This window comes from Setaria viridis, chromosome 4, assembly GCF_005286985.2.
Source record: "Setaria viridis chromosome 4, Setaria_viridis_v4.0, whole genome shotgun sequence".
Taxonomy (NCBI): domain Eukaryota; kingdom Viridiplantae; phylum Streptophyta; class Magnoliopsida; order Poales; family Poaceae; genus Setaria; species Setaria viridis.
Window position 1 is genome coordinate 30,645,036 of NC_048266.2, and position 24,959 is coordinate 30,669,994.

A 24,959-nucleotide genomic window follows, 5' to 3' on the forward strand; every position below is an offset into this window, starting at 1 on the left:
ACTGCAAATATTCTAAATTCATATGACAATATCAGCAAGTAATCGTTTCAGCCCTCAAAGTCTCTGTAAACCTAACACCAGTCCTAGAAATGGCTGGAAAGCCTCAACATTAGCATTCTTGTAACCAAAAGATCGTCTTGTCAGCGGCTCAACGCTGCAAAGCTTGTTCCAGACTTCCAGTCCAACCAACAAGTTCAGCAGACCTGACTGTAATTCTAGTCTTGACTCAAATGGTGGCATGTCATCTGATCCTGATTTAATGACACTGATTGTTGTGTCAATCATAAATCATAAAATTAGGTGAGAACATACATGCAACGATACACACAAGCATAAAACTAGCGCAAGTAAAATGGGTGCTGACCGACGCCTCCCATCTTATAGTGTATGAAGACATTCTCCAAAAATAACATAAAGATGCAAAATTCACATTGTATGGAAAATTAAATTCATGTGGAGCTCAATGCTTTGCATCAAAACACAAAGCTATAGAACAAATATACCACTTCCTCATCCTCCTATCCACAGCTACAGCAAGAGGAAAGATCAAGATTCTGATTTGTCCTCCAGCAATTATTGTTAAGGAAAAATGAAGATTCCATGGTTGCCGCGGCTACTGCCGATGCTACCGACCTCACAAGGTGACACCAGCGAGGCTCCAGACGTTGCTGATTGCTGAAGGACCGGGCCATGTGGCGAAGGTGACAAGTTGGTGGATATATTGGTGCGGCCGTGCGGGTGATATACATGCTCGGGTTCTTGTATGTTAATTGCAACGGATCAGAAAGACAACGTCTGCATGAATGGCATATATGTGATTTTGAACTCCCTATCTAATTTCTGCAGCTGCATTGTCTATTTTTGTTTTGTTGTGCTTGTTGGACATAAAGTAGAATTGCATGGGCCGAAAAGAAAACGTGAACGAGCTACTGTTTTTCACCCTTGAATATGTCAATTGAAATGTAACCATGGGACTGTTTTTGTCATTTCTGATAGATGTATTCCCCTCACGAGAGCTCACATGCTTCTTTTAGACACAATTAGTTTAATCAATACCATCCCAAAGGTGTGTATAAATTGGAAATAAAGATACCGTGCAAAATATTGTTTATGCTTAATATATAACATGAATGCAACATTTGTGCAAAGTTTCAAGTTTTTTATAAAACAGTTTGGTACGGTTTTATATGAATGTTCATCATTTTTGACATTTGGGCCATTTTCAGCCAATGCATCTGATAAAACTGCTGATACAAAATCTGGACTTTAGGCTTCTGCGTTGAACAACATGGAGGACCTGGGAGATCTGCTTAACTCCAGTGCAGCCTCCAAATCAGCTCACGAGTGGTGCAAGGACCTGAAATTGACAAGGTAAACATTAAATTCCTAAGCCGATTGGCGGCGAAGCCTTTCGAACTCATGGGTAAGCATTCTTGGAATAAACACCATGACAGGTAGGTTTTCAACATAATCATGCGGTGTAAATAAAAGCATTAATGGCATATGCCATCAGCTATATGGGCCGACGGGCTAAGATAAAGCATTATAAAATAATAGCCATAAAAGGAGCTCTTATTCACCATGCACACACCAGATAAACTAATAGATCTAGTCAATATCTTGATAAGTGTATATAACTTAGACAAGGTAACACGAATGAGAGGACATTAACATCAATCTATTAATCTAAAAGATTAGAACATAGCAACAAGGACATCTTGCCTACTGCTTACAAGCTGACTAAGCTAATGGATCTAATTAATGTCATGATAAGTGTATTGAACTTAGACAAGGTAACACGAATGAGAGGACATTAACTTCAGCCCACGAACTTAACAGACAAGCTTGCGGTAGCAAGGCTTCGCAGGCATCACCATCGGTTCAATGACGTCATCCTGCTACCAAGAGATATGGATAAGACCCGACCGATGCATCGGCTCTCATCGGTAGCGTTTTAATGTTAAGGATCCGACGGCTAGCGCTGCGAGGGGCAGAGGTAAAGATCTATCGGACCTAGTATAGGTAAAGCAAGAAGGACATGCAAGATCTAACCAGCCGATACGATAAGATAACTGGTGAACGCTTAAACAAGGTCAAGAAGCCGATAGAGACAACCTAACTAGATCTAAGCCGTCAGATAACTGTGAGCGCTTAATAAAACTAAGAGATCGATACGATGCAACTTAATAAAACCAAACAACTCGATAACTATGAGCAATGTCAAGAACAAGCAGAATATTGGATAAAGCCTAGAAAGTTCTAAGTGCAATCTAAGTTAACTCGATAACTAGCCACATGATAAAAGATCAAAATATTGGGCGATGCCTGGAAAGTTCTGATACAAATAATGTAATGACCGGGTGACGGTACTTACAAGCTCACCTGAGATCGAAGCCGATGCAGCCCTGCGTGTAAGAAAAAACTTGTCAATTTCTTCTCTACACCTGCTCCTAGGGTTTTGGTAGCGTGACGTCAAAAGGTTGTATTGATTGATTGATGATTATTCATTACAAGGCTCATGGGTTTATTTTTATACCTTGGAGCAAGCTAAAATCCTAGTCGGTTATGATACAAACTACTATAGCAAATCTACAACTACTAAGGATAAATCTCCACACTTTCCCTTAATTGGTGGAGTCGATTTTTCTTTGGATCGTACCTCCTCTTATTTTCTATCGACTTTTGGAACCCTGGTCCCCCGCGGCTAGCCTCGGTCAATGCGGAACTGTCAACAGACTTTTACTCTCTCCTTCACCAGCTATCAGAACATTATTCACAGCGGTTGACTCTGGTTAAAAATCGATGTCAACAATTTCCCATAATGCCTTTTTCATTTATTTTTCCTAAATATACTATGCTATCACAAAACCTCAAATACTTTATCATCCCAAAGGTTCGTAAGTTGGAAAAATAACATAAAAATATTTCTTTTAATGTCATCTAAAAATCATGTTAGTTGCGCTATACATGCTTTACTATGAGATTTTGCGTCAATTACAGACAAAGATGGCTTCTAACAATAGAAAAGGTATATTTCTTTCCTATATACCTTGTTATAGGCATACCTACCAAAAGCAGGTCCTTGTTGTGTAAATAATAGGATAGGGGCAATATGGTCATTTTTAGGCTATTCTCTTCGTTGGCGCACATTTTTCATACCATTTTCATATTTTTATTTTAGTAAAATCCCTATCTTTTGTTTTAGAGCTATGTTTCAATCCCATGCATTTGCAACCAATTTGAGAAAAATAATTCTTTATACAGTATTTTCCTTAAGCACATGAAATATTTTATGGTTGTCCGCAAGACTCCTCCAACATAGGCTTTAGACTTCAGCTGGATGCTTGCCTTCAAAAATCATTCTAACATGCACACCTTTCAAGTTCTAGACGCAAAGATGGCCCCACACAGCAGATCTAACCACATATAATAAAGAAAAACATATTCCCTACAAACCCGTTTAAGATATTTTACCTCACGTAGTCCGCTTAAGATATTCTACAATGCAAGGAAGGTTTGGAATGTACAACTTGTGATAATAAATTAAGCTTGGCGTAAATCCATGACTATTGCATGCGATAAATATATTCACGTTTCCTTCTTCTTGCCATGATTCATGGATTACTAACAACATAGTATGATTAAGTTATTTCCTGAAAACTTTGCTCTTGTAGTGTTATTACTCCCATGAAAACTTTATTTCATGGATTTCTTGTTGTTTCCATAGAAATTTTCACCATATATCACCACATTTCATGTAGTATGATCTAATATACGTTTATGAAAACTTCATTCTTTTCGTATTGGTGACTTATCTCGAGTTTACATTGGTCTATGTTCATGTAATGTGGTATTTCTATTAATATGGATTGGCTTTATGTTTTAAAGGTTGTATATGTTACTTATGTTCCATTTTCAAGTTTATAGACTACATACATTACATCTATCATTACATCCAGAACATATGCGACAGTATGCAGATGGTTGCACTTGTAGTTCTTGTCGATGTACGCTACGAGCAACATCAAAGTAGCCATGGAGGTAGATGTCCATGCAATTCCCTTGATTAGGTTCCTTAACAAACTCAGAATTAGAACACTTACACACACTCATAATCAAAATAAAGCATTGTGTTTGATAAATCGGCAATACGGAGTAACTTATTATGTTAGCTTTCCTACCCCGAACCACCTCGGACGAATCTCCCCTCCTCACCTATCTTCATCACGATATTCCTCATGTCCTCCTTCGTCTAGCATAATAAGCATCATCACACCGATTAAGTTTAAATAGGAAGAGGCAAACCCAAACCCTAATCCAATGGCATCCGACCAAGATTGCAAAAAAATTGTATTAGCGCTGCATCGCCCAACCAAATAAACCCACTGAGAAAACTCTAAACCCTAAGGAGAAGCAGAAAGGCAACGTGTGGCTGAAAGACGGTGATGCAGCTTCGCGCGATGAGAAGCTGAAAGTGAAAGTGCATCTAGGCCCCTGAGTGGGTTTTGGTGAGTTGAATGACGAAACGGTTAAAGGACTAACTTGTTTGCCTAATATTGTGAGCAGGGTTCTATTTTAATGTTGTGATATTGACTCATGTGGTGAATGAGTATCATATGGCTCACAATGAAGATAGCAATCAAGTGTGTGATCCCATGATACAAATAAAAGATCAATGACAAGTAAGAGTAAAGTGAAACTTGGGGATATGTTCTATGATGGTTGATCTATAAATCTCCAAATCATATGATAGCTTGTTCGACAAAGTTAAGGGATCATCAAGAAAAGAATAGTAGTATTCACAAATGGATAGTTGCAAGACTTCATGTGCATATAATAAAAGGACATGAGCATTTGGATTACTTATTGATCTTGTTGTTGGAAGATTGCAACTCATAAGAGATTCTTTATCAATTAAGAACAAGCATTTGAAGTGGAATTCAAATGGGATCTCATTGTTGATGTCAAAAGCAAAGCTAAACTCAAAATGGCATGAATGGATGAAGAAATCAAGCAAGGGATTTGCAATGAGGTACTAAGCAAGGTTTGGTCAAGTGGTGACTTGAGTCATGAACTTTGCTAAGGTGAAGTGGCCATCTCTTGAGGATTTCGAGGTATCAAGTTAAGCCTTACTGAGAGAAGCAATGCAATGCATCTAATCTACTGTGATTGGTAAAATGGAGTGGCTTAAGGATCCAAGTACATATTATCATAAATAAGGGAAAAATCCTAAGTCACTAGCTCAAGATGGATGTGCTCAAGAGGATAGCTATGTTGAAATCCCTCAAGTGACTATTGATTAAAGTACGGTGTGAATGAAGATTTACAAGCTCAAGTGGATGATATAGTGTTTATATTTATTCTTGAGTATAGATATGTCGTACTATCAAGAGGGATACAACATTAGCTAATTGACAACACCTAAAAGTGCTCTTAGTTGACCTATGTGAGTTTAACCTTGAGAAAAATCCTTGAGTGTGCTAAAGTTCCATATCAGCTAATAACATTGGTTCAACCTATGGGTGGATCAAGAGTGAGGTTTGAGAGATTTGGGACTAACTCAGCCAAACTGGTCTAGCAGACCGGTCTAACCGGTCAGGGTGTTCTAGGTGGAGTTATTCCGGATTATTCCGGATGATTTTTTGGAATATTCCAGAAGTTGTGGAGTTTTCTGAACAAACTTGCGAAAAATCCCGGAACCTTGACCCAACAGCTAGTTTTTCAAACTAGATCGATCTGACCTGTCTGAGCAACCGGTCTGATCGGTCTACCCAGTATTCCTAACAGCTAGTTTTTGGGCAGTGGGGTATTTATACCCCACCACCTCCTCAGTTGGAGGCTGTTGTTCTTGGAGTTCCTGAAGTGTTTCTTGCCCATTATAAGCTAAGCTAAAGCCAAGAAAAGCTCTCCCCAACCCCTCTTTGTGAGGTTATGTGATCCTTGATAGATCTTGTAAGTTGGGTGGTAGAGAGAAGCCAATTGAGAGCAATTGTGAGCTAATAAGAGTGATTCATAGCTTGAGCACTTGTGGTTGACATCAAGAAAGCATTGGAGCATTTGTTACTCTTGGAGGTGTGCCTCCTAGATGGCTAGGCGTCGCTGGTTAGCTCCCAAGGTGTGGTGAGCAGCAGCAAGTTTGTGAGGACTGTGATCTTACCTCAGCAAGGAAAAAAGATCAACTAGTGGAAACGAGGAAAGTGGTCGAAAGAGACTCGGCTTGTTGGAAGGGAGTTGAAATAGACTCGTATTCCAATAAAGTCCTCAATGGAGACGTAGGATTCACAGGGGTGAATCTGAATTTTGGAGAAACAAATCCTCGTGTCTACCTTTGGTTTGCCTCATTCGTTAATTTCTAGCATAATATTTGTGCTTCCACTTTGATCTACTTGGGTGTGCCTTTCTTGTGTGTAGGGACTGCTTTGTCCTACCAAAAATTATCTACAGAAGCTACTCTCCAAGTTTGGTTGGTGCTAGAAGTTGAAGAGGGACTCTAACAGCACTTGGTGTGCCACACAGCACTTGACCGGTCTGACCGGTCAGCCCTGGCAGTACTGTTTGAGTGGGTTGAAATTAGAAGAAGTTGTCAACTCGCCTATTCACCCCCCTCTAGGCGACATCAAGATCCTTTTAGAAAGGCGATGTGCGGTGGCTACCACCACCATCCTAGCTTCTCACCACACATTGTTGACGCAAAATTTGGACCTCAGGCTTCTGCGTTGAACAACACGGAGGACCTGGGAGATCTACTTAACTTCAGTGCAAGCTCCAAATTAGCTCAAAAGTGGTGCAAGGCGTGCCAGTCAATTTGACCTAAAAATTGACAAGGTAAACATAAAATTCCTGAGCCGATCGGCAATGAAGCCTTTCGAACTCATGGGTAGGCATTCTTGGAATAAACACCACAATAGATAGATATTTTAATGTAATAATACGGTGTAAATAAATAAAACATTAATGGCATGTGCCATCAGCTATGTCAACCGACGGACTAAGATAAAGCATTATAACACAACAGCCATAAAAGGGGAGCTCTTGTTAACCACACGCTTATCAGATAAGCTAACAGATCTAGTCAATGTCTTGATAAGTGTATTGAACTCAGATAAGGTAACACACATGAGAGGGTATTGGCATCAATCTACTAACTTAAAAGATTAGAACATAGCAGCAAGGACCAGCTGATGCTGACTGTACACAAGCCAGATACATTATCAGATCTTAATTAATGTCTTGATAAGTGTATTGAACTTAGACAAGGCAACACGAATAAGAGGGCGTTAACCTCAATATGACAACGTAAAAAACTAGAGCATAGTCACCAAAGACCTCTTGCCTACCGCTTACAAGCCTATTAAGGTAACAAAGTCTAATCAATGTCATGACCGTGTAATTGAACTTAGACAAGATAACACGGTGAGAGGGCATTGACTTCGACCCGTTAATCTTAACAGACATGCTCGCGGCAGCAAGGCCTCGCATGCACCCCTATCGGCTCAATGATGTCATCATGCTTCCGTGAGATACAGATAAAACCCGACCAAAGTATCAGCTCTCAATGGTAGCACACTGATGTTAGAGGCCTGACGGTTAACAATACGAGGGGCTAGGGTAAAGATCTATCGGACCTAGCATATATAAATCAGTAAAAGCATGTGGAGTTTGCCAACCGATACGATCTGATAACTGTGAACGTTTAAACAAGGCAAGGGAGCCGATGAAGACAACCTAACCAGATCTAAACCGTTTGATAACTTGAGCAACGTCGAAAACAAGTAGAATATTGGTCAAAGCTTAGGAACTTCCACTTGCAATCTAAGATAACTCGATAACTAGCCACACAATCGAATATCAGAATATAAGACTTAACTTAGAAAGTTCTGATAGGGGTCATAATGACCGGGTGAGGTACTTACAAGCTCGCTTGAGATTGAAGCCGATGCAGCCTTGCGCGCTAGATGAAACTCGTCAAATCTACTCTACTCCTACTCCTAGGATTTTAGCAACGTGACGCTGAAAGGTTGTATTGATTGATCGAGAGATGTCCTTTACAAGCCTCGGGGTGCACATATTTATACCCTTGAGGTTGCCTAGATTCCTGATTAGCTATGAAAATGAACCGTATAAAACTTGCCTAACAAATATCTAAACAAAAGGAAACATTAAGATACATGGACTCTAATTTCCCTTATGTAGAATCCTTACTAATGAAGCTTCCTTCGACACGTCCGCGAGAAGATCGATCCGCATGCGTGATTAACCAGACTCCTCCTACGTGACGCACGTAATGTAGACCAACACCTATGCCGCAGTATTTCCTTCTTTATTCTAATCAACTTTGCCTCCATGCGTGGGCGTTTTCCCCTTGATGCCAACCTTGCTTTCTTTATTCTAATCACCTCTTACTTGCCAGCCGATAGACCAACCTCCAAAAGTCCTTATCCGATATGCATCATGTCCTTATCAAAACATTCTTTTCCTTACTCCGGGCTTTATGGGATTTATCGGCTAAAATCCGGTGTCAACACACGTAAGGAAGCCATCCCCAGGAGGGAGCAAAGGAGAAGATGTGGCTCGTGAAGGAGAAAGAGAGGAAGGGGAATGGGTTGGCTAGCACTGGGAGGTGGGAAGCGAGGTGGCAGACTGGCAGATCAACCTCCAAAAATCCTTATCCGATACACATCATGTCCTTATCAGAATATTCTTTTCCTTACTCCGGGCTTTATGGGATTTACCGGCTAAAATTCGGTGTCAACACACGTAAGGAAGCCATCCCCAGGAGGGAGCAAAGGAGAAGATGCGGCTCGCGAAGGAGAAAGAGAGCAAGGGGAATGGGTCGGCTAGCATTGGGAGGTGGGAAGCGAGGTGGTAGACTGGCGGTGGGAGGAGTGGGGAACAACAGGGATGGGAATCACCTACTGGATGTTAATCATTCAGATCCTCAGCTTGGTAGCTCCTGTTCTATAAGCACCTCAGCTTGGCCGGTCCTCCTCATTACCTGCATGTTTATTAGTAGAAAGAGTTGTTGTAGACATACAATTATACAATAAGGATTAAAATCATACTCAATGAATCTAACCAAAGAAATCTTGCATTTCAAGGTTCAAAATCAATAAGAACATACTCTAGAAAATACAAAAAAATAGTCTATAGTGACTACAGGAAGGGAGAAGTTTAATTATGGAGGTAGCAGTTCAGTTTGCCGGTCGAGAGGCATTTCTATGGGCATTGGTAGGTTGTGTGATCCATAGATCCAGCCAACTAGAAACTAAACTCATATGCATTCCCCATAAGAGATTCTGATAAAACTAAAAAGAAGCTCTAGCATGATTGTAGGAAACAAACAGCAGAAGCATTGTCTAGACAACATCTACTAAACCATTCTAATCTAACGGAAATGTCCAGAACCATTATAATCTAACAGAAATGTGACTAGTGTAATGCAACCATGTTAGTTCATTAGCTTGTTAAGGTGTTATCTATCATATAGAAACACATCTTGTAATTTAGAGGAACTAAAGTGGACAAAAGGTAACTGTATGATAGCAAATGCAGGGCCAAAAAATAGACTTAAACAGCTAGCAGAATTAACAGTAACAACATGAAGAGTATTCATCACGTCAAAAAGGCAAGCATAGACCATCCTGAACCTTGAATGGTAGCAATTCCAAAAGTGTTCTTACCTTCCAAGGCCATGATGATGTCGTGGACTGAATCCATGCTATGTTGAGTAGTAGCTATAGCCCTTATCCAATCTTGTAGACATACTAGAGCTTCAATAATTTTTGGGGTCATTCAACTTATAGAACTCTTGACCCAGTACTGAATGCAGATTCCGACGCTATTGTAGAAGCAGGAACTGCCAATATATCTCTAGTCATACGACTCAATGTAGGGTATTTGGCTGAACTCATCTAACACTACCACCATGCCAGGATATTGAATTGGTCACTTCAACGAATTGGTACCTTCTAGAGATATGACTCAAGTTCTAAAGAAACCTCATTTGTAGATCAAGCACTAAGGGTAATTGTTGGTCCCAACTTGCCAAAGGATCTTGGTCACTTACAACCATTTCAACACCTCCTTGTGACATGAGATCTGAAGTGTTGTCATTCCATTTATGGTATTCTTTGAATAGCCCATGTATCATATTCATTCCTATAGCATCATACCCAAATTCTTTGCCAAATGAAAACTAAAGATACTTCAGCTTGAATTGGGGGTCTAAAATGTTAGGAATACAGAGATCCAACCATCATACCTTCAAATACTTGTCAATCATTTTCTTCATGTACTTGAAATTTCAAGCAAGGTAGTAAGTATTGCTAGCGAGTTGTGACTAAGGCATTGTGAAATTTCAAGCACAGACCGGCACCAAGAACAATCGGCAAGTGGGGAGGTGGGATCCATGTGAGACTACTACTAAGAGCAAGAACGGCTCACAGAGCCAGGGAATATTCCAAGAATAATGAATTTCTTGGAACAGTGGAAGTATGCGAGGTTTTCAGACACTGGTTTGCTTCCAGCTTCCATCCGTTGCGTGTTGCAACTGCAGATAGCAACCTGTCGCCCATGGTGGGAGGGAGCACTAATTCGGCCTGTTGGTCCTTTTCGGCCCACGGGTAGTAGGCATTGTGGCCTATATAACAGTTTCTCCTTTTTTTAATTTTTTGCCTTTTCTTTCATTCATTTTATTCTTGTTTTGTTTCTTTTTCCTTTTTATTTATTGTTTTATTTATTTATTTATTATTTTTATATATTTACATAATTACTAGTTGACATGCGTATATTTTTCATTCGCGATGTGGTTACATAACTTTTTATATACATTTGTTCCTTTCTTTTCTTTTATTATTTTTTCCATTTTATTTCTTTTTTCTTCATATTTTTTTATACTAATATGTATATAATTATAATTTGTTCTAGTGTATAAATACTTATTTTGTGAGTTCGTGTCGTAATTTTTCCGGCGTATTCAATTGTTTTGTAATTTAATATAATTTGTTTCACGTTTATAAATCTTTTTTCTCCTAAATTCATATAATTTATTCTATGATTATATATTTTTTTTCTATAAGTTAGTATAATTTTTTCAATGTGTATAGTTTTTTTTATTCCGTGAGTTCATATAATTTGTTCGGCAATGTCTACGTATTTCTCTGTGATATTCAATTTCTATTTTTTTACTGTACAGCAAATTGTTCATCATTTCAACTATTTTTGTTCGGAGTGTATTATTATTTTGTTCATCATGTTTAATTATTTGTTCGCAGAAAATTTAATGTTCAATTATTTGTTCCCAATAGCCGGAATTAATTATTTTGTATTAAAAAAAATTTTAAAAAATTATCTTCGAAACATTATCAAGTGAGGTCCTATTTTGAAAATATTGTTGTAACCAATCCATTGATGTAATCGAAATTTAATTTGAATATACAATTTAAGATCTATAGATTTTTTTTGTTTCAAAATTTCTTTGTATGTGGATGGTGTCATCATTTTCGTCATCTATTGCATGTACTGATTATGTTACTTTTCAATGTGGAAGCTAGCACTATGTCTAAAAAAGGTTGTCAAAATGTCCGTCCAATTGCAACCAGCCCATCCGATATAAACATTGCTCGAAGGCATAGGTTGCAATTGTGTCTAGACGCACCCGTTGCAACTTGCAACACTCCTGGACTCCCATCATTCATATTGCAACTGAAATTAGCTCAGCGTTGGCCCGAGTCACACCATTTGCGTAAAGGTTGGCCCAACAGGAGGAAACGTCCGGGCGATCCAAAGGTGTGGAATCGCACGGCCCAAATACAACAAGCAGCCCAATTGCTTAGCACTAGCCCAGAGTCAAAGCACACCACAACAGGAAAATTTTTCTCTATTTTAAAAAAATGAGCAAAAATTGATGTTGTATATTTAACATCTTAGGGTGTTATTCCAGAAAAAGCATGTTAAGGTGTTCACTGGCCGTGGAGGGATAACTAGAACAACGATTGGCCCTAGGTGATGAACTGATGATGGAAGGTGGCGGTGAGGCAAGACGAGGCAGCGAGGGCTCTCGCGGCCCGCCACAGTGGAGACCAGGGTGGAAGGGTATAAAGGGAGGTGTGTGGCACGGTGACGAGGGCACTTCTAGCTAGAAAAGTGGTCATGGAGACCACCAGACGACAATAAAAATATAGCTTGGTAAGAACGGAACAAGATATTGTCAAAAAATAAGGGAAAATTGGAAAAATAAATATTGCAAAAAGAAAAGTAATAAACTATTGTGCATGGATTAGCAGGCTGTGTTAGAAGTGGGGTGAGCAATTTGCCACCTTACCTTCAAGTCTTACATGAAAAGCTTGATTGTGCAATCTTGGACCTCCACGCATCAGTCCTTCTTGATTGTGCAATCTTCAGCTTGGACTTTTTTTAAAAAAAAAGCTCGAAGACCAGACTTATCTCCAACAAACTATCCATTTTTTACTCTCTATTTGACTCTATCCAAATTGGCAAAAGATTCCTCTCTTTATTAAGTTGCTCATTCCAATAGACTATCCATTTCCCAGCCTCCAAATACCAACGGCTAGTTGCCTCTCTAGAATGCCCTCCTTCACTCTCCCTCTCCACACACCCTGACATGTGGGTCCCACGTGTCATCCCCTTCCTCCCTCCTTCCTTTCCCCTTCTTCCCACCGCTGAACTCCTCTGCCTCTGCCATCGCACCACTGGCACCCCTCCCCATCCTCCTCCCCTTCCCCCTCCTACACATAGGCCATGGCGGCCTCCTCTGCCGCCACCACCCATCCCTGTCCCCATCCCCCTCTGCTTTCCCCTCCAATCTGAAGGCTGCCGGCAGATCGAGGAGGAAGGGGGTGTCCTTCAGTTCCCGCCCTGCAGCGGAGAGAGGAGGAAGGGGTATCGCAACAGAGGGAGGAGGAAGGGGCGCAGTCACCGCCGTCGCCGTCCTCCAACCCGCGCTCGCGCCGCCGCCGTCGTCCTCCTCTTCTCCGGCTCCCCCGCACCCGTGCCGCCACCGTCCTCCCACACCCGCCGCCGCCATGGGATGGCAGGCGCATGGGGCCCACACTTAGCAAGCCAGTTTGGCCAAGTTTGGCAAGCGGAAGGGCCAGTTTGGCCAAGTTTGGCAAGCGGAAGGGCCAATTTGGCCAGACGGATAGGATAGCAATTGAGATGACAAGTCTGTTGGATAGCGATTTTGATGTTGAGTTGTTAAAATTCGACTTGGGAAGTTGGATGGGAACTGTGTTGGAGTTGCTCTATGTGAACAAAAATTTCGGTAAACCTGAGCACCTAGCCCTGTAACCAGGTTGTTTGGGCGCAGAAAGCAGAGGGTCTCGCCGTCTCATCCAGCGATGCGGCGATCGTCTTTCCACTTCACTCTTTTTTCCAGTGGAATATCGGATGCTGAACTCAACTAGGCCTAGTGAAAAGGTGAAAACAGAGTCAAACAACCTGTAACGTGCCACCCAGTCTGTTACTATGCTAACCAAGCTTCTCGGTTCTCACTTCACACTTCCCGAGGGGCTTCCTTGCATCGGACCCTGTAAAACCTGCCTGCGCCAGGCAGCATCTCCGATTTCCACTGCCTGCGGCCGGATCAACCTGCCTGGCACAGGCAGCTTCTCCGGGGCTGGAAGCAAACATGCCATCAACTCTCACGGTCTCACCAACCCCGTGTGGCTGCGTCCACTCCGTGCCCCACCGCCACCGCGGCCCCACCTGTCATCCTTTCCGACCTCTACCCCACCAACCTTTCCTTCCATCCCGCGGCCGTATATTTAGCTTCGCCTTCCCCCCAATTCCGCCCTCAGCTCAGCTCAAGGGAGCAGCAGAGCCGAGCAGAGCCTCCTCAAAATCCCGACCAGGCGGCGACCATTTTCCCTACCGGTCACCCGGAGTCCACCATTTCACCGGCAACGAGCCCGATGGGGTCCGTCCCGGAGGACTCGGCCGCGGCACCAACAGCCGTGTTCCGCTCCAAGCTCCCGGACATCGAGATCCCGGGGCACCTCTCGCTGCAGGCCTACTGCTTCGAGCGGCTCCCGGAGGTGTCCTCCCGCCCGTGCCTCATCGACGGGCAGACGGGTGCCGTCCACACCTACGCCGACGTGGAGCTCCTGTCCCGTCGCGCGGCGGCGGCGCTCCGCGGGCTCGGGGTGGGGAAGGGCGACGTGGTGATGAACCTCCTCCGCAACTGCCCCGAGTTCGCCTTCGTCTTCCTGGGCGCCGCGCGGCTGGGGGCGGCCACCACCACGGCCAACCCGTTCTACACCCCGCACGAGATCCACCGCCAGGCGGCCGCGGCGGGGGCGCGGGTGATCGTCACCGAGGCCTGCGCCGTCGAGAAGGTGCGCGCCTTCGCCGCCGAGCGCGGCGTGCCCGTGGTCGCCGTCGACGGCGAGTTCGAGGGCTGCCTCCGGCTCCGGGACCTCATGGACGCCGCCGAGCCGCTCGCCGCCGACGAGGAGGTGGAGCCCGACGACGTCGTCGCGCTCCCCTACTCCTCCGGCACCACCGGGATGCCCAAGGGCGTCATGCTCACGCACCGCAGCCTCGTCACCAGCGTCGCGCAGCAGGTGAGCACACGAGCTCCTCGCCTCCTTCCTCTCGCCACCGGACTGCCCCATTACCCATTTCCATTAGCTGGCAGCTGCTGCGAGCGGTAAAAAAAAAAAGGTTTCTATTGGGGCGTCGAATTTTTTGGGGATTTCCCCTTTCTGTGCTGCTTCTTCGAAGTGGCGTGATGGCGCCCACGCTTTCCAGCTTGGGGGCATTTCTTTTTTTTTTTCCCTCCCCCTTTTTTTTGCCGGCGCCAATCGAGCGCTGCCCATTTATCACCGCGTCAGCCATTAAAGGCACAGCCGGCCTCGTGGAGTCGTGGTTAGTCTCGCGTCGCGTGGACCCCACCGCGCGGACCCCACTTGTCAGTCACACTACTCCTTCTAGTCAGCAGAGTCAACCAGCTGTCTTCCTGCCATCTCAAGATGCGCGTCGACAGGATCAGGATTAATGGTGCTAGCGTTTGAGTTTTTCAATGTTGCTTTCTGAATTCTGGCTGACTCAAATGCAATTTTCCGATGGTTTCTTCGAGGTGGACGGCGAGAACCCGAACCTGTACTTCAGCCAGGACGACGTGCTGCTGTGCGTGCTGCCGCTGTTCCACATCTACTCGCTCAACTCGGTGCTCCTGGCGGGGCTGCGCGCCGGGTGCGCCATCGTGATCATGCGCAAGTTCGAGAGCGGCGCGCTGGTGGAGCTGGTGCGCGCGCACGGCGTTACCGTGGCGCCCTTCGTCCCACCCATCGTGGTGGAGATCGCCAAGAGCCCCCGCGTGTGCGCCGCCGACCTCGCCTCCATCCGCATGGTCATGTCCGGCGCCGCCCCCATGGGGAAGGACCTCCAGGACGCGTTCATGGCCAAGATCCCCAACGCCGTGCTCGGCCAGGTCCGTTGCTCCAACTCCTAGTACTGTTCACGCATGCGTCATGTTCAGTGATAGCGCTACTTCCATGATTGAATGCACGTCCGCAACTATGAGTTTTATATTGAATCGTAGACTGGATGGATTGATGGATTGGAGCATTGAGGATTAGTTAGTGGGTGCGACGGGATTGAAAAGGATTTGTAGCGTGGTAGGTGGGTGGTAGCGTCGCGCTTTTGGCGTCTTTCTGGCCGCGGGCCGCGAGGGGCGCACGAGCCACGTTGGGTCCGGGGGTTTGCTTTGCTTGTGCTGCATGCCAAGGCGACATCTCAACTACGCGAGAGGGGCTTCATGGAGGTGTGCAGGTGCAGGATGCCTGCAGGGGCTCTAGTGTAGGTGGGGTGGCTGGTGAAAGGTCGGGAGCACACGCCAGCCTCATGATTCCCGGTTGCCGTCTCGCCAAGAAAAGCATTTTGTTGGGCTGCTCTTTCGGTGTACGTGTTTATCTCCCTCCCAGATTCTGGGTGGACGAGTCCCACCACCGGTGCCGGTGCGCCGGCGTTTGTCAACAAGTTGCACGAGCGATAGTTCCTCTTTGTTTGAATGCTAATGTGCACGATTTCATTCTGAAGTCTTAAACGGGATACTGTTTGGATTGACAACAAAAATCTCTGTTCGTGTGCCGTCACAGGGGTACGGGATGACCGAGGCAGGGCCCGTGCTGGCCATGTGCCTGGCCTTCGCCAAGGAGCCGTTCGAGGTGAAGTCGGGCTCCTGCGGCACCGTCGTCCGGAACGCCGAGCTGAAGATCGTCGACACCGACACTGGCGCGTCGCTGGGCCGGAACCAGCCCGGCGAGATTTGCATCCGCGGCGAGCAGATCATGAAAGGTACCCGTCCAATCAATCCTTGCTCTCGTCCTTCCCTGCCACCTCCAGTATTTTAGTACGATAGAGCAACACTGATTGAATGAGTGAAGTGAACAATCGGGCTCCATGATCATTGGTCGGTAGTGTTTACTCAGGACCCATGGCTTTGGAGCCATGAGCCCATGACTAGCCAATTAAAAGTTTAAAAATTAAAGCTCGTCTGAATGTGGGTTTGGATTGGTCTCTGGAGACTCTGACAGCACGGCGATGCCATCCGGTACGTTGCTCTCAGTCACGAGAGCAAAGCCGTTGCGGCTTGCGACTGGTGTGGACTTGACAATCTTTGCTATAAATTAAGTAAGGCAGTCCTCTAGCAGCATGAAAACGAATTTGGGGCTGTTTGATACCAGGGCTAAACTTTAGCCCTGTCACATTGGATGTTCGGATGCTAATTAGTAGGATTAAATATGAGCTAATTATAAAACTAATTGCAGAACCCCTAGGCTAATTCGCGAGACGAACCTATTAAGCTTAATTAATCCATCATTAACAAATGGTTACTGTAGCACCACATTGTCAAATCATGGACTAATTAGGCTTAATAGATTCGTATCACGAATTAGCCTCCATTTATGTAATTAGTTTTGTAATTAGACTATATTTAATGCTTCTAATTAGTATCCAAACATTCGATGTGATGGGGGCTAAAGTTTAGTCCTCGTGAGCCAAACAGGCCCTTTATTTTTGCTTTGACATCAGGCATCAAGACCTAGCCGCCTAGGTAGCATCAAAAGTTCAAAACACCGCTTGCTTTTGAGCACATGGAGTATTCTGGTAATGTATTTGGTCAGGAACAATAAGTCCTTCTCTATGTGGATTCGACCCTGTTTATGAAAAATAGTTTCTGAAAGTTTCAGAAAGAAAAGAACTTGTAGGATGCACTTAAGCATTCTCTGAAAGTCTCTGCTCCTTTTCTGTTGGAATGGCATTTAAGTGCCTCAAGTTTCAGTTTGTTCTGTACCAAAAAGAATTGACTAGTAGGTGTAGTGGTTGTACCAAAAGCTTCTCCCTTTGGAAGACTGAAAGTTCGTGTTCAGTGCAGGTCCAGTTAGATAGCCGGTAGCCTACCCGTTCAAACCCAACCACTAGAGACACAGGCTGATAATTTCCTTCTAGCACACGTCTGATTGCCAGTCATTTCCCACGGCTGTTGGCATCCAACTAGCCATGGAGGCAGGCACGTTGGGTAACCAATCGTTCTCAGCTTGTCGATCAGTTTATCATGACCCATCACCCATGACAGCATGGTTGATGGTTCCGGAGAATATTCTGAGACTAGAAGAAGAAGAAAAAGGTTGTTCTTGATATATTTAGAAGTTAGAACTCAAGAAGCCATCTTTTTTCCTTAGCGGCAGCACATCTTGACCATTGCTGGCATCGTTAGGAATACTTGGGAGCAGCTCAGCATTAGTGCCTCGGGTCCATGTATTCAGTTAATGATTTGAAGACTGCTTCTTGGATACAGACATGCGCCAGCGGTGATAGTAATTCAGACCCAAACCCTTGGTTGGTTCTCACCTGCCCAGACCTGAAAACCCATTGACGCCTAGCGTGTGATGGTCTGAGCCCACTTGTTCGTGTCATCGTCAAACTGGATGCTTCTCCTGACTTGGGCATGTGCCTTGTAATAGATGAACTGGCCAGGCAGGGCCATACCTCGCTGCTCAACGCCCTGACCCTGCATGTGCTAGCCCTGAAACAGGCTATTTTCTGGGCACTAGAACCAAACTGAACTGATTTTGTCAGTTACGTAACACTATTTTTACAGAAAAGAAAAAGTTTCTCCATAAGCTGCCAGCCTGCATGATCCATCAGGGGGGACCTAATTGAACTGGGACTGGGACTGGGACAGAGAGTGGGGACCTAAAAGACCCCACTGGGACTGGGACTGGGACAGAGATTTGTGATCATCATACCATCCCCTTATTGAACTACAAAGAGTTGGGCATAAGTCACTACCTTTTTTGAAGTGACACCAATTTTCTTGGACTCTAGCACAGACTAGAACTGGTTAAGATGACAACTCCGAATAATCACCCAAAAACATTGAGGAATGAATAAAAATAAAATAGGCATAAGTTATGTAGATTTCCTCAGTATTTTTAAGTTTCCATTGCCTGATCTTATGCGATAATAATATCCAATTAAACACGAGCTTCTGGAGTGGAAGAAGTTACAGAGAATCTGGGTTGGCATCTTCCGAAAAGTGCATTTATTTATATCCTATATCCATCGATACAGCAAGCTGGCCATGTGAAAGAATGTGGAGGCCTTAGTTTACACAAATTTCTAGAACCTCGAACAACTAAAGATCATCATAATTGGTTTCAATAAAAAATTCTTAAAATGAAAAATGTCAAGCATGGAGTTCTGCTGCAATATCTGTTTCTCATCAAGATAAATGCAAGATACGACCAGGCACCTGCCTTGCTTTGGGTGTCTCCTTTTCACTGAGTTTTTGTTTAGTTTTTACCTGTCCAGCTCTGGAACCGGTTTGTTGATGGCCGTCTTTCCTTTTGCAAACTGCTGTAGATGCAGTAAGGTGAAATATCTCTTGGGTGTGCATACATTGTATCCATGAATCCATGATGGCAACAGGCTGGTCTATGGTCACCCATGTGCATGTTTCTTTGATTGGAATCTTCCCCATATTCTGTCCTTTTCTTTCTCCTTCACTGCCATAATGCCCTTGCATACTGAGTTATTAGTGTAGTCCTTTTTTCTAAGCATTTAGATGTGTCCCTCATTATCTAAAAAAATTAGATGTGCTCCTTCAGTAAACAAAAAGCAATTATCCATCCTTCCATTTTTGCGACCACACAATATTTGTGTTCCAAAATAAAACTACTCCATAGAAGGTGCAACGAAGTTTGGTTATGAACAAAATGTTGCTTTCAGCAGTAATTGCCGCATGCCACCTCAAGCCTCAAGGACTATATCCAAAATTTGTTGGCAACATTTTTCTAGCATGTCGCATGTACTCCCTCTATCCCAAATTGTAGGTCGTTTTGGCTTTTCTAGATACATATATTTTGCTATGCATCCACATATAGGTTATGTCTAGATACATAACAAAACATATGTATCTAGAAAAGCCAAAATGACATACAATTTGAAACGGAGAGAGTAAATTATAAGAAACGGTGGCATTAGTATATGAGGTTACTGTAGGTTGCAAGTGTAACCTAAAGTTGACTCTAGCGACTATCCTATAGCATTCTTTTGAACTGTCTTTTGCTTGGACCATCTGATTCTGTCTCAGCACTAAACATATTTCTTGTACTAGTTATCAGATTAAATTCTAAATGTGCCCCGGAATGTTTCAAGGTAATAATTGTCATGCTAATTACTAAAATCTACAATCTCCAGGTTATCTGAATGATCCAGAAGCGACAAAGAACACCATTGATAAGGATGGATGGCTGCACACTGGTGATATTGGTTATGTTGATGACAACGATGAGATCTTCATTGTTGACAGGCTAAAGGAGATAATCAAATACAAGGGCTTCCAAGTACCTCCTGCGGAACTTGAGGCCCTTCTCATCACTCATCCTGAAATTAAGGATGCTGCTGTTGTCTCGTACGTTGATCCGCTTGCTTAAATCATCAAATGGAACCAGAATTACATTGCACTTGATATATTGTGCTCGAGGAATTAATTATTTTGGATTGATTGCAGAATGAAAGATGAGCTTGCCGGTGAAGTCCCTGTTGCATTCATTATACGGACTGAAGATTCTGAGATTAGTGAGGACGAGATCAAGCAGTTTGTTGCAAAGGAGGTAATACCAAATTGTAACCTTCTGAAATAAATAATTAACACAATTGTCACATGTCCATGCATATCTACAAACATTGAATATTTAAAAGACTCTTAAGCTAAGGCTACATCATGTATAAGCATAAACAATGCTGACACTAGTTCATGTGCCTATGTCACTTATAAAGCAAAGTACACTGATCCAAACTTTCAAAAGAGGGCACACCTTACAGTTTCTACTATGTTATAGGTTGTGTTCTACAAGAGGATCAACAAAGTTTTCTTCACGGATTCTATTCCGAAGAATCCTTCTGGCAAAATCCTGAGGAAGGACCTGAGAGCACGACTTGCTGCGGGCATTCCTGGTGGTGACAGTGCACAGTCCAAAAGCTAAGCCCGATATTGATTCTTTTTTCCCCTCCACTTTGTACACCCTTGCCAAAAATCATGTAGTATTCATGAGATATACATATAGAAAGGCCAGGCGATCAATATTGATTCTTTTAGATGGGTAAGGTATACTTTGTTTATTTGTCCAGCATATGTATTGTGTCATGTATAGATACCGTTTTTGACAAAGAAAAAAAAGGCTGATTATAATTTGTACCATGTCTGAGTTAAACCTTCTGTTCAGTATGAGCCATTCCCAAATTCGAATGGTGAGTGCTCCCTGTATATAAATTCAGACTGCTTTGGTGAAATGACAGGCTGATCCAATCCAAATTCAGACTGATCAATCTTGTACCGGGTCCCAACAAAACTTAGCCATGTTGGGTTGCTATTGAAATTCGAAAGATGAAATTTGTGTGTGTCTGCAGCAAGAACTAATGGAATCTTGTATCCATTTTTTTAAAATGAAACGTGATTTTCAAATTGAGGTATGAAAGTCCTACTGCAATATTGTCACTACAGCAGTACAACTCCTTTACAGCAGGCAGTAACTGCTGTTTTTTTTTCTTTAGCTGCACTGCTGGTAAGACGTAGCATATTATTATCTACGAAAATACACTGCAAATACATACAGATACACTAGCACACATACGTACTCATCTCCACTAACATATCAAACGAAACAAAAGCAAAAAAAACCATACAAGTACCCCTTTTTTTGGAGAGGGAGGAGGGAGAGAGCGAAATAGTACAGTCCAAAGTAGGCAGAATTCTACTAACATCTCCATCTTCACTCTTCACTTGGGCCTACATTTCGTCACGGCCCATCGTTGTTAGAGATTCTTCAGAGAAGCGCACGCGGCCCAGCTGACGCCTTGAGCCCACCGCTGCTTCTAGTGCGCGGCGTAGGGCGGCGGCGGCGCCGGGTAGAGGCGGACGACGTTGCGCGCGGAGACGGCGGAGAGGACGGCGGTGCCGGCGGCGGCGAGGATCCCGAGCACGAGGCTGCCGGCGATCTGCTCGCAGAAGCGCGTGTAGATGTTGCAGAGCTTGGTCCACTGCAGCGCGTGCGCGCCGTCCAGCGCGATCACGCACGCCTGCGCCGCCGCCACCGTCGTCGCGAACGTCGTGTACGCGCACGCCTGCACAGGCACGGTGGTTGCCAAAATGTCAAGCACTCAAGCAAAACTGGAGCAGAATTGGCACGTGTGCACGAGACGCTGCTGTGCACGCAAACCAGTGAGAATGAACCATGACGATTGACAGGTCGAGAGGTCACGAGACGAACAAAACAGCGTGAATTCGATCGTGGCGGAGACGCCGGAGAGTGGCCGGAGACGGTAGGGATGGGCGGTCTTTATGGCTGTTTGTGCTTGTTGCTGGCTTGCTGTAGCTGTGTGTCCTTGTGAATTGCTGTACTGTTTGAGTGTTCGCTATGAATCTCTGTAGCCGCGGTTGTTGGCATCGCCGAGCTGCAGCCTGCGGCGCATGGGGTCCGTCCTTCTTCTCCGGCAACTCGAGGTGTTTCGTATGGCTTCCATCGCCTTGAGCCATCAATGTGATCTGCCCTACTTCCGCTGTTCGCGACCGCTTGGGAGTTGACTCAGGCACACCGCACACACTACCGAGTAATAATAAACAAACAAGAAAATTGATGGACCACTAGTACATTAAATTCCAGACCCCAAACCCTTGCAAGGCTAAAATTTTATTTGTATATTTATTTACTCCCTCATAATTAGAGCATTTCAAGCGTTTAAAGTTTGCTCTAAAGGAATTGCATTTTTAAGCTTTTTAACCAACTTAGATTTAATTGTCCTTTTCTTTTTCCTCTAAAGGTGCATATGCATTGCCTGATTTCTTTTTCTATTTTCAAGGTCTGGTCCGTTAACATGCATGTGGCAGGTTTGGTTAATTATGACTGTTCCTTCCATCCCAAAATAAAACAACTTAACTTTTAGCTACAGCTTTTTCCCCCAAAAAAAAAAATTCAAGGTGTAGGCTCATCCATCACTATCCCCCTTAAACATCCAATCATGTGGTTATGTTTTAGCGGTGTGCATTGATTTGTGAACAAAGAAAAAAAATCTAGAAATGCACTTTTGGGACTGAGGTAGTACTATGTATCTGACTAATTTCTTGAATGATGAAGCAGTATCGAAAACCTACATCTTTTTCTGAAATTAAAACCTACATCTTTTTCAGGTCCTAGCTACAACTAAAGTGGTGGCTAACCGACTGCGATCACTCACAACTCACATGGCGATGGCGCACTCCACCGAATCCACATAACCACAAAAGCTAGCTGTTCTTATTAATGAACGGATGGTGAAGAGCTCGCATAATTCCAGCCTTCGCTTGGAACCGCCTCCATCGATGCGATCTTGGTGCGCTTAAATGAGACCACAGTGATGATGTACAGGTGAGATGCAACAAACCCTATCTTAAATTTCAATCATGTTTATCTTTTAGTACTGACGATTACTTTTCTTTTCTCCCCTTTTTTTGTCCTTTTTGTAAAAGAAGAGTTGTTGATGAGCCACCTGAAAAATTGGGTACTGAACGTACCGTTTTCAGATCAGCTGCAAAGCATGGGAAGAATGACAGGTGTGTGCTGGAGTAGAGCACAGTGTCATGACTGCCGTGTGCTGTAGGTAAAAACAGCTGCGAAATTAAGTGCCCTAATTACTAATAGTACAAAGATAGGATTATTTGATAGCTACGTATGTACTACGACTAGTGAGGATCATTATGTGATGGTGATGTTACTGTTAGTATAGTGATGTTCATGTAAACTGACAAAAAGCTGCTCCCATCCTAAGAATCTATGGCTAGGCTTGTCACGAAAAAGGATTGGACGCTCTCCACTGTATCCCTTCCTTTTTGTTTCCTTTACGAAGATTAGAGCTTGAATTTGCACTAATTTCATCAGACTTTGTGGGTTAAGTATGTAATCGAATTGCGAGCCTTCACACCACATCTAGGGAGAAAAAACATTTTTTCCCGCCAACGGAAACTTCGAAGATTCCTTCGGACGAAAGGAGGAATCAAAGCCTTCCTCCGGAAGAAGATGGGGGTTAGGAGGGAGTTGTTGAGGCGTACCTTGTCGAGCAGGAGGCATATCCATGCCAAAGCCCTGCTGCTCCGGCGGCAGGGGTTGACGCCGCCGACGCGGCCGAGGTAGAAGCACTTGAGCAGCTGCAGCAGGTGGTACCCCGCCGCCACGGCCGCCGCCATCGCCAGCACCCTGCAGCATATCGATGATCAGCAGTTCAGCACTCGTGCTCATCGAAATCACGCCGCACAAGGGCAACAACAACCAGCATGCGCACGAGGTGGAAGGAGCACACAGGTAGCTTAATTACCAGAGGGCCTGGACGTCCCTGACGGTGGCCTTCTTCCTGACGAGCAGCACGGTCTCCGTCTGCGTGCTGAGCCCCACCAGCAGCGCGGACGCCGCCGCCAGCGCCGCGCACGCGCCCCGCAGGAACCCCTCCGCCTTCACCTCCGACGCCCTCGCCGCCGCCACCATCTCCTCGCCTTCAACAGTTACCTAGCTGCGCGCGTGACCGGCCTGCTCCGACCCGATCCCTCCTCTCCAAGATCGAGCAGGCACGAGGCGCGTGAACTCTCTCGCGCTGAACAGCCGAGGCCCCCCGCGCGCCTAGTGGTTGTTGCCTCGCCTGCGTTGGCGGCGGGTCGGCCGGGTCTTATAGGCGCACGCCTTGCGTTTGGCGCTCGACACCGCTGCGCGACGCGTACCAGACCATGGTGTTGGTGCCCCGCGGCGACATGCTGGCGAACAGGCCTCCGGTACGTACGGTGCCCGCCCGAGCCGGGTCGCGCACAGTCCATGGGATCCAGAGGACACGAGTAGTTTTTAGCAGTTAATGGGATGGGGGATCCCCGAAAGACATGGCTCTAGTACTACCAGCAGTTAATGGGGATTTACGAGACATGAACGAGTGACACTGAACTAGGCTTTGCAATGCAAAGTTCAGTAACAATTATTTTACGGCAGGGATTAGCAGCCGCACTTAGTAATCATCAAGAAACGTGCCGCTCGGTCGCTGTCCAAGTGAGTGTGGCATCATCAAGGCGCGGATCATCACCAATTAATCTCATCAGTTGCAACGGTGCAGGAGGCAGCGTGTTAAGAACGGAGCGAGGCGCCGGCCCAGCTAGCAGTCGTGTCCCAACTGCCCGGAGCACGACGCGCGCAGTGCTGTAGGACACACAGGCACGCGTGCTGTTTCGAAAAAACAACTCGTGGCGCGCTTGGATTCATTGCGTGTTTGCCATTGGCACAGGACATTTCATTCTCGGACAGCTGCCGGCCGGGAGGTCTAGATCCTCTACCAAGCTTTTTGGCGACGGGTATGGAAACCCCGCATTTTCTTTCACTTCACCGAATCATTCGTTGGCATGGCTACACCAGCCGCCTCACGTC

General features: G+C 44.7%; 2 protein-coding genes across 2 annotated transcripts; one reads left to right on the forward strand and one right to left on the reverse strand.

Moving 5' to 3' along the window:
* The first annotated feature begins 13,797 nt into the window (after positions 1-13,797).
* LOC117852348 (4-coumarate--CoA ligase 4) lies at positions 13,798-20,728 on the forward strand. Its single transcript, XM_034734395.2, has 6 exons — positions 13,798-14,582; positions 15,098-15,451; positions 16,119-16,317; positions 19,726-19,939; positions 20,039-20,141; positions 20,370-20,728. The coding sequence occupies exons 1-6, from the start codon at positions 13,932-13,934 to the stop codon at positions 20,511-20,513; spliced, it is 1,665 nt and encodes a 554-aa protein (XP_034590286.1). The 5' UTR covers positions 13,798-13,931; the 3' UTR covers positions 20,514-20,728.
* Positions 20,729-20,944: 216 nt separating this feature from the next.
* LOC117852349 (CASP-like protein 2C2) lies at positions 20,945-24,275 on the reverse strand. Its single transcript, XM_034734396.2, has 3 exons — positions 23,875-24,275; positions 23,612-23,756; positions 20,945-21,651 (listed from the first exon to the last, which is right to left on the reverse strand). Exons 1-3 carry the CDS (start codon positions 24,039-24,041, stop codon positions 21,403-21,405), a joined length of 561 nt encoding a protein of 186 aa, XP_034590287.1. The 5' UTR covers positions 24,042-24,275; the 3' UTR covers positions 20,945-21,402.
* Positions 24,276-24,959: the final 684 nt, after the last annotated feature.